The sequence below is a fragment of the Papaver somniferum genome, chromosome 1, assembly GCF_003573695.1.
Source record: "Papaver somniferum cultivar HN1 chromosome 1, ASM357369v1, whole genome shotgun sequence".
Classification (NCBI taxonomy): domain Eukaryota; kingdom Viridiplantae; phylum Streptophyta; class Magnoliopsida; order Ranunculales; family Papaveraceae; genus Papaver; species Papaver somniferum.
In genome coordinates, this window is record NC_039358.1 from 148013688 (window position 1) to 148029982 (window position 16295).

Below are 16295 nucleotides of genomic sequence, written 5' to 3' on the forward strand. Positions count from 1 at the left end.
ATTGATCCTTGGACATTGGTCTTTGGTACCGTGCAAGAACTCTCTTTGTAGTTAGGTTCACGGATTCCATTTTATAAACGTTCTAACAACAAGAGAGAGAGAGAGAGAGATAACTCTAGGCACTTTCCTTGATTGAGTTTTTACTCTCGGAGTTGTGTTGAATTTGTCCATACAGATTGCCTAAGAAAAAGTTGTTGGTGTATTTTGGTACCCCTGGCGTTTTCAAAAACAGTCAAACATGGCCAATCTATTGACTGGGCACCAAACTCAAATATGGACAAAGTTGGGCACCAAACGCAAAGGTATACCATTTCATAGTCACCAAACTCAAAATTTCCCTTTTAAAAATTGTGCCTAAGATGATAAACACTTCCGGATTTTTCGTAAAATTCTAAATTTGATATCGTTGTTTGTACTCATTGTGTAGATCTCTTTAAAATCTTTCCAACGAGATAAAATTTGTACAATTCTAAGACACAGATTTTTAGACATGTTATATTCTAGCTTGCTTGCCAATTATGCCCCTGAAAAAATTGGATACATAAAGAGTTATTGTAATTGGACTAAAAGCGAGGGATATTTCTGGATTTTCAGGTCCCAAAGACTACCATCAAACCATTTCCAATCTTTTTGTCAAATTACACATTTGCTTTATGCTTCATTTTACAAAAAAGGGACTCTTTCCCTTCGGCCCTCCGGTCGATCGGCCCAATTAGATTTGGACGGAGGGAGGGCGGCCCAATTAGATTTGGACGGAGGGAGGGAACACGTTTATTTTTATCAATTTCTGTTTTAAAGAATCCAAAAATGAAAAGTCTAAGAACAACTATAGACTCTAGTGGTGCGAGTATAACCAAAGAGCAAAAACAAAAATTAAAAAAGAAAACTAAATTTTTTTTTGGCTTACTCCGTGCTGCCACGCTACGGTGCGGGAGCAAAATTTGATCGAGCGCACGTAATACGTTCGTATGGTTCAAACGTAGTTTAAATCTTCGGTTGTCATTAAGCGAACATTATACCCCGCCCCACTTTATACTTGACCCTGATTGAAGGGGATGTATAACATCTGCCCCACCATCATACGAAAACTTAATATTTGCCTCACCATCATACGGATGTATAACACATTCCAAATACTTACCATGCCTATGCCTGATAACAGTCGCACTTTTGACCTTCGCTCGATTATATGTAGTTCGGAACATTATTTAAATATTCCTAAAAATTCGCACCTTAAAATATATTTTTATTCAATTTTTAAAAATACTCGTATCTTCTAAAAAGTGGAAGCAACCAGCACAAGTTGCTCTCAGAAATGGACGCAACTAGCACAAGTTGCTTTCAGAAGTGGACGCAACTTTCTCAAGTTGACTCCAAAAGAAATATTTTTACCCCTCAAAAGTATGTGTAAGGTTAACAAAAATGGAAAATATTTATAACATTCCCATTATATAGTTTTGGTGCGGATTTCGGTCCAAATATACTCCCGAACCTTGAAACAAACCCACCATATTTGGTTTAGCCCATTTTTGGACCAAATTTATAGTTTTGCTCGTCCATTGTCGACGCCGTGAGACCTAACAATACGATCTATTAGTCTCGACTCTCGCGTTCAACCTTCTAAGACTCGGCAGCTAGGTTTTTTAGAGAAACATGGGAGAAGGTGGAATCATGAGAACAGCAGCAGCAAAGATTGCGAGTTTCAGTTTTCGCGGAACTCCTTCATTAGTACCTGCTGATAATCATGAAAGCAAAATCAAATCTTCGTCTTCGATTACTAGAAGGCCGTCGTGGGAAATCGATGATTGGGATTTCGCTGATCAGGAAGATGAAGCGGAAGTTTTGTTATCGGATTCCATTCAAAATATGCCTAGTAGGGTAATATTTGGAGGCGTTCCGAGTCTAGAGGAAGCTGAAGAAGCAACTTCAGACCTTAAAGTTGCTCTTGATGATATGTAAGGATCCCTCTTATTACCTCTTGATTTAAATTTATCTTTTGCAGCACTATATATGTACAAAATGTTCTGTTTCGTTTTATCTTTGATTTCCCCTAATGCTGCTATAACTTAGACAAAGTCTTCCAAACATGAAAATTGACCAGCTAAACGACTAAAACTCCAGTGTGTATGGCAGAAAATAGATAATTCTATGTCTATTACAATTTCACATAATTAAAATTTGATTACTTTGTTTCGTATTTTGATAATCGTGATAATAATTTTAGACTAGCTATGCTGTATTGTTGAGAAAGTTAGGTTTTTTCTTTTGGAGCATATGTTCCTTTAGACATATGTACTAATGCTATGATAGTATTAATGGTTGCAGGACATCTTCCTTTGATTATGAAGAGCATGAGTCAGAAATTTCAGAAACTAAAGCATGTGTTACTACCTCCAGTGAGGATCCGATTACTATCCCTTCCGAGTCGGGACCTATTTTGCAGGCGTTCTCATTGCTTAAAGAAAGTCCTGCAGCTCAGGTTTTAACTTGAACTTGACTTTCCCTTATTGCAATTGATTTCTTTAGACTTTCCTTTTTGCATTAAACCTGAGACCATGACATAGTTATGGTGAGTAGATGTCTGTACATCAGAATTGAGTTTACTTGTTCACAGATTGCTCGATTATGACGTGTTGAGTTTATTCCGATTAAACAGTATCTGGTCATTTTGTTGCATTTGGCTGAAACTCTTTTGTGCTCACACATGGGCACATATCTATCGTTGTTCCATAGGAACCTAGGAATGGTTGTCCTTGAGAGGAAATTTACATGTAGGCCCTTGAACACGTTTATCTTACATCCATACAGTTTTCCTCAGTGAAACTTCATGATAGCAGCTTATATTCACATATCCCAGTGAGCACCTGTGGCTGTTTTAATGTCCCTTAGGTGGCTTAGTTCGCTGCTAGTGAATGTGTGATTTGATTTCAGATAATGATTTTGTATGCAGAGTGTTGTTTCTTCACTTGCCTGTGACGAAAATGTCTGGGATGCTGTTATGGGAAATGAAAAGGTTATGGAATTCCTGAAATTACATCAGACTGGTAAGAGCAACTCTTTTACTTTGAACCTTTCATCAACAATTTGGCAAAGTAAAGATAAAATGTGGACCCAAAAATATTTTTACCTTTTCTTCCGTCTCTCCTACAAAAGGTTTTCATTTAGTGTTTTTGCTGTACTCTAAAACCCTTTGCAGATAACGAATACCATGAGCATAAAAAACCCTCGATGTGCTTTGAAGACGTTAAACAGACTGAAGGTTTAGGAAACATGTTTACCAATACAGTAGATACTTTCAAGCTTAAAGTATTGGAGATGATGACCAGTCTATCTACATTATTTCAAGATCTGTTTGGAGGTCAAGCATCAGGAAGCAACATTCACTTAGATGCCAATGGGAATGCAAGGGCAACCATTATAGACAGAATCAAGGGATCTTCATTCATGGCACTGGCAATTATGGTGATTATGGTAGTTATTCTAAAGCGTAGGTAAATGTTCTGACATACAAAGCATTCACTGTTCAAAGATAATAGTTCTCGAAGATGTTGCAAGTTATATGTACAGATCTATCTTTTGTGTCTGTAATTATTATTCGTCCCTCTGAAACCTAAATTTAGACGTTTTATAACTTTTGTTTTATTATTGCAACACTTGAGATTTAGCTGGTGCAGTATATATTAGTTCGTTTGCAACTTCTTCTGTGCCATGGGTTTCCTATAATTTTGTGGCAATAAGCTATTGGATGCATGACGTGTACGCAACGGCAAAGAATGTGTAGTGGCAAAACTACCTGCATTATTACCTCCATTGTTACCAGAATATATGTTGCTTCATAGTTAATGCAGGCAAAGACCGTCTTTGTGACTATATTTTGTTAAATGAATCATAATTTCTTTGGTGATGGTATTAGTTACCAGTCCCCGCAAGTCTCAAGATAAACTGTGGCACCTAGTAACCTACTGGCCTTGACCTTTATCAGTTTATCCGCCTCAGATTTTCTCTTGTTGACAAGTTGTACTATTGTAGTCTTCTAGTTGTAGACCACGTATGTACCAAGCCCGATAAATGGGTCAATTTAGCATTTGGGAGTTCCTAATTTCCCTAGTTGGCCTCGAAAACCAGCCTCGCCATGATGGGAAAACGGTTAAGTGATGGAGATGCTATTTAGCGACCTTGACTACAACACTACGCTAGTGATAGAGTCTTTATTGCTGACGACTTATCTATATTGTTCGATATAATGAATATCGCCAACGGTCTACTTTATCATGTCTATAAATATCCACACCATCCACCATTCCTCTTCATACTTTTTCCTTTCTCTTCTTTCTCCAACTTTTACTACGCAGAAATCTTTGATACCTTGTTATTTTCATTAAAAAATTTAAAATGGTAAATATACTAACCCACAATGTTATTTCAGTATTGGTGGTTGTTGATAGTGGATTTTTGACGAAGGTCCGATCCGTAAAATCACATCGGGAATTATGTATCTCTGACCACATCGAAAGAATAAGAGATTTTATGTCTTCACCTTCCGTGAGAGAAGTGAATCGCGGCAATATCAGGGCCTCTTGCTCAAGAGCTCTCAATGTTCCATGTATCTCATGCTGAGCAACTCAGTATTCCTTTGAATGTTCGAAATACATTTGAAAGATGTCTGGTGCTATAACCATTCCCAGAATAATATTCAGAACAAACATGATGATGCCATCTCATGTCTGAATCAATTAATCGCTTCTAGAGAGGTTGTCTGCTAGTATAAGGCGATTAATTAAAGCGCTTCTAGACAGGTTATCTGCTAATACAAGGCGTTAATCTAGTGCTAATTCTGGATGGATTCCTTTCAGGCATAAGAGGCACCCCCGAGTAAACCATGAGTAAAAGGCACGGGCGTATTTAGTAATAATGCTCAAAAGAACATCAATAAATGTGGATGAACAAGGATATGGAAAACTAACAAAAAAACGAAATTGGGAGAAAAAATATTATTTAATTATTATTTTAGGGTTTCATCTTTCAAGGCTCTTTCAATCAAATTCTTTGATTTTCCATATTTTTTTTCAAATCTTGCTTCATGGACCATATGGTTTGCAAAGCAAGTGGTCCCGCAATGATATAACTTTCTACCATAAAAGTGTTAAAAGAATATTATTTTAATATTTCCAAATATTGGTCATTCAAGCGAAAATCTACTACATCATTCGAGCAAAATCAAGAGTTTTAGTCAAGATTGAACTCTTCTGAAAATACAAAATAATGCTCGATCGACCATCGTAAGAATACCAAAATTCTCAGGAATAGTTCGCGGATGACATGGTAACACGGCCACACCACCATTAATGATTAGTGACCTAATTAATCTTCTAGAGTTCATATTTGGTTCTATTAGAGCATTGCTCGATCGAACTCACAAATGTTGTTATCTCAAGCTTGTTGTCAAATTTAGTTGTCAAAACTATATCTTGATTTCTAGTCTACAATTAGTTAAGTCTCAGATTATGATAAAAGTGTAGTTGAGAAACGGACATCACGACGTTCTACCATTTGAAGGCGAAGATCAAACGAACCTTTGGAGAACTTCTTCAAAAAAAAGGTAAGTGAAGATTGAACCACTTATTTCTCAAGTTATATTCATCTTTCTATCTATGAGACGATGTCACATAACTAATTAGACTATCATAAGCATGTCAAGAATTTCGAGTCAAGATTCATCTTGTAATTAGTTCTCGAAATATGACTAAGCTAAATGAACACTGTTCATACTTGATGAATTTCGGTTAAGGGAAATTTATTGTTCGCAATCAAAATCATGATTCAAGTTTTACCATTCGAAAATAGCCTGGAACAGTGATATGTGTCATTGATGTTATTCGGGAATGTTTCGAATCGATTTAGAGAAACATAGAACTACTATAGATTCGTATATAAGACAGTGTACGTACCAGTCTTACAAACTGGGAAAACTGTTATAAGTCTGAAGATGTAATGCATGTACTCAGTACACGAACCGGGGTAGCTATATGTCGACAAACAGATTTTTGGTACGCATATTCGTATATACGTCTTTAAAAGTCTGGGAACTCGTGAATCCGGAAACGAAGTAGCTATATGTGGACAAACAGATTTTTGGTACGCATATTCGTATGCACAACTTTAAAATTCTGGGAACTCGTGAATCCGGATTGGTACGCAAACCAGTAAGCGTACTAGAAAGGAACTGTGGGTTACAGAACTGGCTTGGTGTCCGTACCGGAACACGTACCAGAAAAATTTTATGGACTCCGGAATGTGGCTATGTTTAAATGGTATTCATATCAGTGCACTTACCACAAAATTTCTATGGATTCCGGAACTCGACTATGCTTAAATGGTATCCATACTAGTCGCATGCCGAAAAAGTTATGTGAAGTCCGGAACTCGGATTATGCCAAATCCCGAGTATATTCTAGAAACCATCGATGTTGATTTTGATAGTGATCTGAACAAGATGATCGGAAAACTGTCATGAGAAACAACGATTGATAAGGAAAATCGATGAACTTCAGTGTGAAGTTTACGTTAAAGATTCTAATATTCGAAAAGGATATGAAAGGAAAAAAATTCTCCAAGAAAAATTGGATAGATTCAAATTAATAAAAGGTTCATTGCTGAAGCAGATCATTTTGTATCCGCTCTCGATAAAACTCTTGGGATTTCGAATTCTGTTGAAACTTCCAATCTCCCTAACGATTTGAGAAATTCTCTTAACTAGTTGCACGCCCGTGCTCTGCACGGGAACAGATTGGGCGGCCCAATTATATTCCAACATGGGCGGCACGATTATCTTCCAACATTAGAGTCTCTAATATAATTATGTTCGTTGTCAAACGACTTCAGCTTTCAACATATTACATAAGAATAATGATAAATGGGAACCAACAAAAGGAGAAAAAATAAATCAATACCTTTTTACGAGATTTGATTAAAGCAATCCTATACCAAACAATCAATTAACGGTTCTTTCTTAACATTGATTTGCACAATCCATACCAACAAAAACAGAGATTATACAACTAAACTGATGACATTTCATGACAATACATAAGTTCCGTTCAGACAATGGTGGGGTACTTAATTTGATGTTGCAGACAATTACTACCACCCCTTATTCTACTGCTTTTCGCTTTGCTGCAAGTAACTCCCAAGTATTTTTGATTTTGCTGCAGCCTGCAGGAGATATTTTTCTTACTTCAGTCAACTCCATTATGTCAACTCGATTATGTAAGCACAAACACAAAAATAGTAAGCACAAACACAAATACCAATTGATGGAAAGTATTTCACTGAGAGGCTCAAGGTATTTTTCAGAGTCTACACCAATCAAATCAAGACAAAACAAAACAAAATCAAAACACATCATCAAAACTAAAATTCGCATTCTCATGAGAACATACTTACATATATCTCTATCTGAATTGGCAAACGTTTCACTGGGAGACTCAGGGAACTTATATGAGCAACCAAAAAGCGATGTTATACAGGAAACTCTAATACATCGGCAGTCACATCCCACATTGGATTTTCCAAAATCACATAGTATCTTGATTCTCATCCTCCAAGCTAATCCCCATGATACCCACACTTTGTAATCACCCCACATCCTGGTCCCGAACACAATGTGCCTCAATAACTGATAAATGGCAAAATAGTAATTGTGGGTTTCGATTCTTTAAATACCTGACCCAAACCACTTCACCACATTAGACTAATTGGAAATTCAGTTCAAGGTTAAAGAAACACACCATCAAAATTTCGACTTAAGAATACTCACGAACCTCATACACGCCAAACATTGGAGAAGCTTATAGTTGAAAATACCTTGTGTTCATCACGAAATCAGTTACTGCTCGTGACCTTAAAACGCAATCACACATTTTAGTACCCTCATAAAACATAAATCTAAAACAATATATAAGAAACAAATCGTAAGCCTGGTGCCATGAGCTGATCCATAGTGTACCATGTAAGAAATATAGCAAAAAACAGATTTAAAATTTCGTTACCTATATATAAAGGGTGATGAGGATGAAAAAAAAAAAAAACACCTCAAAGTTTCTACTGTGTACCTATGAAAACTCTACATTCAGCAAAAGATTCTTCATCGTATCATCCAGATGAGCAAGTAAAAATATAAGCTCAGAGTACATAGTAGATAAAACAATTAAATCGATAATAAAAGGCAGTGGACGATTATCAACAGAAATATGATTATAAGCAAACTTTATCACGTGAACAAAAATAAGCACCCTTCTTAATCAAATACTGATTGAATAGATTACTTACAGGAAGATCTAATTAAGGGAAGAGATCCATTTACAGGGCCACTTATATGTCCATTATCACGAAATAAAATTTGAAATCCGAAACCAATCGACAAACACTTCCAATGCATCTTTCTACCTTGAGACTATTTCAGATGATCAATTATTGTGGCACAGAGAGATCATCATACTTATGAGAAAATAAGGTGAAGAAAATGAGAAATAGTCTCCATAAATGAAAACTCAAGATGATTTCCTTCTCCTGCAACAGAAATTAATAATACAATTTCACAGAATTTACATATTAACAAAAATATCGTTCCTGTTAATCGGTAGCTTTTCAATTCCGCGGCAGAGGAAATAGCAGCCATTGAATTAAATAAATCAACACTGACAGTTCTAACACTTCCTCTAGATAGCCTCTTCATGGAACCGCTGCAAGAAAAATTATGATTACGAAAAATCAAATCAATAACAGACTTCAATTACATCACCAATTAAGAAGAAACAGAAGAAGAGAAAAAAAGAAAAGAAAGCATAGGAAGTAGGGTTTGCAAGAAAGATTTATACATAGCCCAATTAACTGATTCCATTATGAAACAACCCATTAAACCCTTTAAAAAAGAAATCAAAACAATCAAAATCAGAATCAACAGATTCTGAAACCAAAGAATATCAAAACAAAATAATGAAAAGTAGACACGCCAGTTAGAAAGATCGAATCAAAGAAATATAGGAACCACTGGAGATCCGAGATAGAGTGGTAGAAGAGAAAGCGCGAGAAGGTACGGAAGATAATTTGGGGTTTTGGTTTTTAGAGAAAGAAAGAACGAAAGAAAGCCTAGCATTTTTAGGGCCACCCAAAAGAATAAGGGGCCAACAATAATAAGACAAAATAGGATTACCCAAACGTAAATTGAAGCTAGCCTTTATCTCGCGTATTTTATAATGGTAAAATTACCCTTCCATAATCGGTAGTTAATAGTACAATCGGTAGTAAAGTGTGTTACTTTAACCTCCGAATGTATTCAATTTTCAAATTTAGGTACTACCATAATCGGTAGTAAATTTAACTTCCAAATGTATATTGTCCCCAAAATGAGATTTTGCCAAAATCCTAAAATTTTCGAACTTTGGTACTACCATAATCGGTAGTAAAGTCTGTTACCTTAACCTCCGGATATACTAAATTTTCGAATTTTAGCACTACCATAATCGGTAGTAAATTTAACTTCCGAACGTATATTGGCCCCAAAATGAGATTTTGCCAAAATCCTAAAATTTTCGAACTTTGGTACTACCATAATCGGTAGTAAAGTGTGTTACTTTAACCTCCGAATATACTCAATTTTCGAATTTTAGCACTATCATAATCGGTAGTAAATTTGACTTCTGAATGTATATTGGCCCCAAAATGTGATTTTGCAAAATCCTAAAATTTTCGAATTTTGGTACTACCATAATCGGTAGTAAAGTGTGTTACTTTAACCTCCGAATATGTTCAATTTTTGAATATTAATACTACCATAAATTGGTAGTAAATTTGACTTCCGAATGTATATTGGCCCCAAAATATGATTTTGCCAAAATCCTAAAATTTTCGAACTTTGGTACTACCATAATCGGTAGTAAAGTGTGTTACTTTAACCTCCGAATATACCAAATTTTCGAATTTTAGTACTACCATAATCGGAAATAAATTGTGTTAATAAGTGAGGCTTATTATCTGCCGATTGTGTTCATGGCCTCAAATTCAAATTTTCAAAACTTAACAAAAATTTCAAAATTTTCTAAAAATAGAGCTTGATTCAGCTTTTAACCACAGCAGAGGAAAATCACCTGAAATCATATTATTAATTGTTTCTAAAGAATTATCGTCAGTCTGGAGATAAAAGAGGCTTAGGCTTTAAGAAAACCGATGCAACTCAAATTGGTTCAAAATAATCTAATAATGTCACTTCAAAACTATTAGCTCCTGTATGGTTTGTGGTGCTCTCAATCATTATCAACATACATGTAAGCTTTTCGGGGAGAAATTAAAGGTTGCTAGTTGTCTTAATAAGAAAACTAGAAAACTTTTTTCTAACCTCATGAGTCTTAAAAATATAAAAAAATATTCCATTAGGAACAATAATGTTAATATGGGAGCTTTTGCTTTAAAGTCAACATCACCGTTTCAATGGTTTCTTGACAACGGATGTAGCCGACATATGTCAGGCGACTTTCCATGGTTCGTAAATTCGAGCGACTTTGATGGAGGATCTGTAACATTCGGAGACGGGAGTTGTTGCTACATTAGCAAAAAGGGAACGATCAAGCTTCCTGGTGTGCCTGAAATCCATGATGTATTTTACGTCAAAGGTATGACTGCAAATCTTCTTCTGTTAGTCAAATTTGTGACAAAGGTCATAAAGTTATCTTCAGTACTGAAGGATGTGAAATTGAAGATATGACTGGAAAAGTAATTCTTCCGGGAATTCGTGGCAAAAACAATTGTTATCTGTTGGATATTCAGTCTAATCCTTGTTGCAATCTGACAAAGGTGGAATCTACGCATCTTCGGCATGAGCGTTTTGGTCACATTAATTTTTGCCTTCTTGGCAAGATCATTAACAAACAACTTGTCATAGGTGTTCCAAAAATCAATGCTAAGATTGACGGTGTTTGTGGAGCTTGTCAAAAAGGTAAACAAGTAAGAGTTCCACATAAATCATCTCGAGAAATTACCACCAAGGCTCCACTTGATTTAATTCATATGGATCTCTTTGGACCCATTCAACAACCTACTGTTGGAGGGAGTAATGGTTGATGATTACGCCAGATTTACTTGGATGCCGTTCTTGGCACACAAGAATGAGACCCTTGGTGAGTTCAAGATCATTGTTAATGGAATTCAGAATGAACAAGGTCGCAAACTAAAGAAAATTAGCAGCGATTAGGAAACTGAATTCAAGGATACTACAGTGTTCGAATTATGTGATCAACTGGGTATTATTCAACAATATTCACCACCCATAACTCCGCAAGCCAATGGAGTTGCAGAAAGAAAGAATAGAATTATACATGAAATGGCCAGAGTAATGCTCCACAATAAAAACTTACCTCTAAATTTTTGGAGAAAAGTTATCTTTACGACATGCTACTTGATCAACCGTGTGTACTTGCACTCACGAACCCTAAATACTCCTTATGAGTTATGGCACGGTAAGAAACCTAACCTACACTATCTTCGTGTGTTTGGCAGTAAGTGCTACATTCTTAAAAATCGAGAACATAAATGGAAATTTGATTCAAAAAGCGATGAAGGTATTTTCCTTGGTTATGCATCTGACAATCGTGGTTTTAGAGTATACAATCTTAGAACTCGTGTTATGATGGAATCAGCAAATGTAATCATTAATGATTTGAAAGATTTTCGTCACGATGACTCTCCTATTGCATTACCTCCTTTGGAGACAAATGAGAAAGTCAAAGAAGTTCCAAAATCGGTGGAAGTTGTACCAACGGTTACCGATTATGATATTTCTGGTGACGAGGAGAAAATCCCTTCTCTGGTGTTCCTGTTGAACGTGCCACTCCACAACATTTGTGGGTTCAGAGAAATCATGATGCTGACAATATTATTGGAGGTACGGAATCCACTGCTAAGACGAGAAATCAACTCCGAAACATTTGCAATTTTGGTTGTTATCTCTCACAAGTGGAACCTAAAAATGTTGATGAAGCTCTGAATGATCCCTTTTGGGTGAATGTTATGCATGAAGAGATAAATCAGTTTAAAAGACAAGACGTATGGGAACTCGTACTTTCTCCCTCTAACATTAATATTATTGGTACAAAATGAATATATAAAAACAAGTTACATGTTTAAATGGTATTCATACCAGTATACTACCACAAAAGTTCCGTGGACTACAAAACTCGGTTATGCTTAATGGTATCGATACCAGTACGCATACCAAAAAAAATTTGTGAACTCCGGAACTCGTTTATGTCTTAAGGTTTACATACCGGTACACGTACCGTGACATAACTGTTCACGAACTCGGTTAAGTGTTTGTACCTTGTACACCTACTTACCACGTCGATTAAATACTTATGCACTTAAATTATTTCTCCGAGATAATTTGTATTTGAATAATCTTTGAAAACACCATACACATATTTGATCACCTGATTGTGTTTCGAGTTAAGTCTTAAGTGTTTATGAAAATGCTCAAGATTATAGTTTAGTTGGATAGCTTCGGCTAACAATTCATGAGCGTTGTCTTATACACGGTTCGGTTACGGTTCATCGTAACCAGAGTGTATGTCTTGTTATGTGAATCAGATTCAAAGATTCATCTAACAGTGGATATTGGTTGCTTGGTTCCAAAGATATCTTAGCTTAAACCTAAAGCAACCTATACTTTGAATGTCTATAAAAGGGGAACTTCAAACAACTAGGATCTTTGAATCCCGACACTAGTTTCCTTGGTGACTCCTAGTTGTAACTAGAGTCGTCCTCTTTATAAAACCCTTTTAGGGTTTAGCGACTACAAGGAGTTCATTGGGATTCCTGAAACCAGGTCCAGCTATTGTTTATCTTGATAGCTCGAGTATCCTGATCTGGTTTGATCGTTGAGATGCTCACTTGAACAAGATAGATATAAATCATCAAAGTTCTCTCTGTCTCAGACTTTGTCGATTCCACAAGTTTTATACTTGTGAGGTGAATAATACTCTAGGTTGCACTTCGGGTTGCATAAGTCCATATTTTTAGGTAAGCTAGACTTTGTCTTTGGTATCGATTTCCATCACCTTGATCTAACTTTTTGATCGCAAAGGAAATCACATATAGGCTTATACGTGGGAGGAAGATTAATTTAAAGTCTTCAATTGAGTTGAAGCAACTCTTAGTTGGTGTGACGTCAACTAAGGAAATCAATTGTGCGGGGTCCTGCTGGGATTCAAGAGGCGTAAGGAGTGCGACTGTAACTGAATTGTTGGGAGGGTTTAATTCGGTCTCAACTACATTCTAGTCTGAAGTTAATTGGTAGTATGCTAGTGTCTGTGGCGGCTTAATACAGTTTGGTGTTTAATCTGGACTAGGTCCCGGAGTTTTTCTGCATTTACGGTTTCCTCCTTAACAAAACTTCTGGTATATGTGTTATTTATTTTTCCACATTATATTTTTTATCTTTATAATTGAAATATCAAAGGTTGTGCGTTAATCAATCAAAGTAGATACATACATCCTTGTTTGTTGGATACGAATTGATTGTTTCTTGGAAATTGATCTTTGGAATCACCAAGTACCCTCGCCCGGGAATCAGGTTCACGGACTTGTCTCTGTAAACGTTCTGATTGTGAGAGATAGAGATATAACTCTGAATATTCTTTCTTGATTGAGATTCATTAAGTTGAACTCTCAGAATTATATTTGAGTTTGTCCATACATATTGCCTAAGAAAGAGTTGGTGATGTATTTTGGTACCCCCACGTTTTCAGGTTCAAACTCTCTTCAACAACTTGGGCCATCATCCATACATCATCAATTGGTCCCACGACCACCAATAGTCGGTTCCTACACCCTTGGTCACTCCTCCCTTTTCCAAAATTAGGGTTTACTATCTAATGCTCGACAGAGCACTATTTTAATCATGATTAAATATCAATTAATTATCCTTTCATCGAATGCTATGCGATTGGCGTTGGTGAATGCTCAACCGAGCACCTGGGGGCCACATGGTCGGTCTATCACCACCATGGCCAGTCCTCTCTCATCCATGGTTGATCCTCATTCCATCATTGGTAAATCATCCATCGATAAAAATTTGGATTTCGAACCCAATACTCTGCCGAGCATAATTCTGAACAGGTTCAAACACCAATAATTTTATATTGCTCTAGAAATCAATATTTTACTTAATAATTTAATAATTGGTTTGGCTACAAATATTTTGTTAATATTTTAATTATTATTTTATTGATTCAACTATCAATTGCTCTGCAAAGCAATATTCAACTATCCATATTCAAGGAAGCATTAGGCCATACTGATCCAGCTATCAGTATTTTGTTGGTCCATCAACTAAAACCTAATTGGTTTGTCGGTCATCCAATATTTTAATAATATAATCTCTCTGCTTGTCATTCGACTTACTCGCGACATGTAGATCGAGGATGAACCTTATATGATCATTCAACAATAATCATATTAATACGACTTCTGTCAAATGCTTGACGCATCAACATAATCGTTTATGATTGATCATGTAATCTTATTCAACATACGATTACTAACCCAAGTCATTCGACTAACATTGATGCTTCAGCTAGCGCAATGATATGTTGCAATAATTAGTGACCTATCAGGTTCAACGTCTATGGTCCACAAAGCATGTTGATGTTCCATCAAACACTCCATGTTTCATCCATCATAACCTTGAATTACAAACTATGTTCAATTCATCAGTTAAGACTCATAGTCTAACTAGGTCAATGATTGACCACATAATATACATCTGCAAGGAAGATTTTCACAAGAGACATCAATTCATGGGGGGATATTCACTAGGGTTTTGGTATTGCGTCTTACAGCACGTGAGATGTGCAACGCATCCACGATGACAAATGTGAGTAATTCGTGCTGGTAGTTGAAGGAGTAAATAGAATAGTGGATGGTCAATCAACCAAGTCTCTCACGCAAAGCATAACTTGTAAGTACACGATTTCCCACTTCCCCATTCTTTTACTTCTTTCAACCGTCACCACTTACATGAGATCGATGTGCTGCAATAAAAATAGGTTCCTTAACCTACAATATGAAAAATTTAACACAACTTAGAAAGAACTGAATTCATCTCATTAAATATCAGTGAAGAAGCGGGGGTCTAAAAACCACACCCAATATTTCGTTTAGGCAATCTGTATAGACTAACTCCAATATAATTCCAAGAGAATCAACTAGACAGTCAGACTCAATCAAGGAAAATATATCCAAGAGTTATATCTCTATTTCTCTAATCAATCTGCAATCGAACAGATAGGAATCTTTGAGCCGTATTAATATGAGAAATAACTTGGATGGTACCAAAGACCAATATCCAAGCGTCAATCAATTTCAATCAACAACCAAAGGTCGGATTTACCAATTGATTGAAATACGCACAACCTGTGATATTTCAATTATATATAAAATATAATTCGGAAAAGAAATAACAAAGACAATAGAAGTTTTGTTAACGGGGAAACCGCAAATGCAGAAAAACCCCGGGACTTAGTCCAGATTTGAACACCACACTGTATTAAGACGTTACAGACTCTAGCCAACTACAAGTTAACTTCGGACTAGAATGTAATTGAGCCATAACCATTTTCACACTGATTAAGGGCAGTCGCGTTCCTTACGTCTCTGAATCCCAGCAGGACTCTACACACTTGATTCCCTTAACTGATCTCACCCACAACTAAAAGTTGCTACGATTCAAAGTCGAAGACTTGATATAATAAATCTGTCTCACACAGAAAAGTCTATTAAATAGATAAATCTATCTCCCACAGAAATACCTATGAAGTTTTTGTTACTTCTTTGATAAATCAAGGTGAACAGGAACCAATTGATACACCGGTCTTATATTCCCGAAGAACAACCTAGTAATATCAATCACCTCACAATAACTTAACTATATGGTAGTAGAACAAGTTATTGTGGAATCACAAAGAATGGAACGAAGAGCTTTGTGATCACTTTTTATATCTTACCTATCGGAGATAAATCTCGAGCAAATCTTAGAGAAGATAGTACTCAATACGATAAAACAAAGTAAGATCAGAACACACAACTACAGAGAAAATAGTTGGGTCTGGCTTTAAAATCCCAATGAAGTTTTTAAGTCGTTAACCTATAATGGTTTTAAGAAAAACCTAGGTTAAAGGAGAATCGACTCTAGTCGCAACTAGTATCACACAGGAGGTGTGGGAATTAGGTTTCCCAATTGCTAGAGT

At 36.1% G+C, this 16295-nt stretch overlaps 2 protein-coding genes across 8 annotated transcripts; one reads left to right on the forward strand and one right to left on the reverse strand.

Moving 5' to 3' along the window:
• The first annotated feature begins 1582 nt into the window (after nucleotides 1-1582).
• On the forward strand, nucleotides 1583-3704 carry LOC113303915. Its single transcript, XM_026553003.1, has 4 exons — nucleotides 1583-1955; nucleotides 2326-2479; nucleotides 2951-3044; nucleotides 3197-3704. The coding sequence occupies exons 1-4, from the start codon at nucleotides 1654-1656 to the stop codon at nucleotides 3493-3495; spliced, it is 849 nt and encodes a 282-aa protein (XP_026408788.1). The 5' UTR covers nucleotides 1583-1653; the 3' UTR covers nucleotides 3496-3704.
• Nucleotides 3705-6926: 3222 nt separating this feature from the next.
• On the reverse strand, nucleotides 6927-9112 carry LOC113303923. Of its 7 annotated transcripts, XM_026553006.1 has the most exons (5): nucleotides 8329-9112; nucleotides 7821-7899; nucleotides 7444-7646; nucleotides 7308-7356; nucleotides 6930-7212 (listed from the first exon to the last, which is right to left on the reverse strand). In XM_026553006.1, the coding sequence occupies exons 2-5, from the start codon at nucleotides 7823-7825 to the stop codon at nucleotides 7098-7100; spliced, it is 372 nt and encodes a 123-aa protein (XP_026408791.1). In that variant the 5' UTR covers nucleotides 7826-7899; nucleotides 8329-9112; the 3' UTR covers nucleotides 6930-7097. The 7 variants fall into 7 exon arrangements, 1 of the variants encoding a protein (XP_026408791.1); XR_003337918.1 differs by lacking the exon at nucleotides 7308-7356 and having other exon boundaries at nucleotides 6927-7212; nucleotides 7444-7722; XR_003337922.1 differs by lacking the exon at nucleotides 7308-7356 and having other exon boundaries at nucleotides 6927-7212; nucleotides 7444-7675; nucleotides 7788-7899.
• Between the last annotated feature and the right edge of the window lie 7183 nt (nucleotides 9113-16295).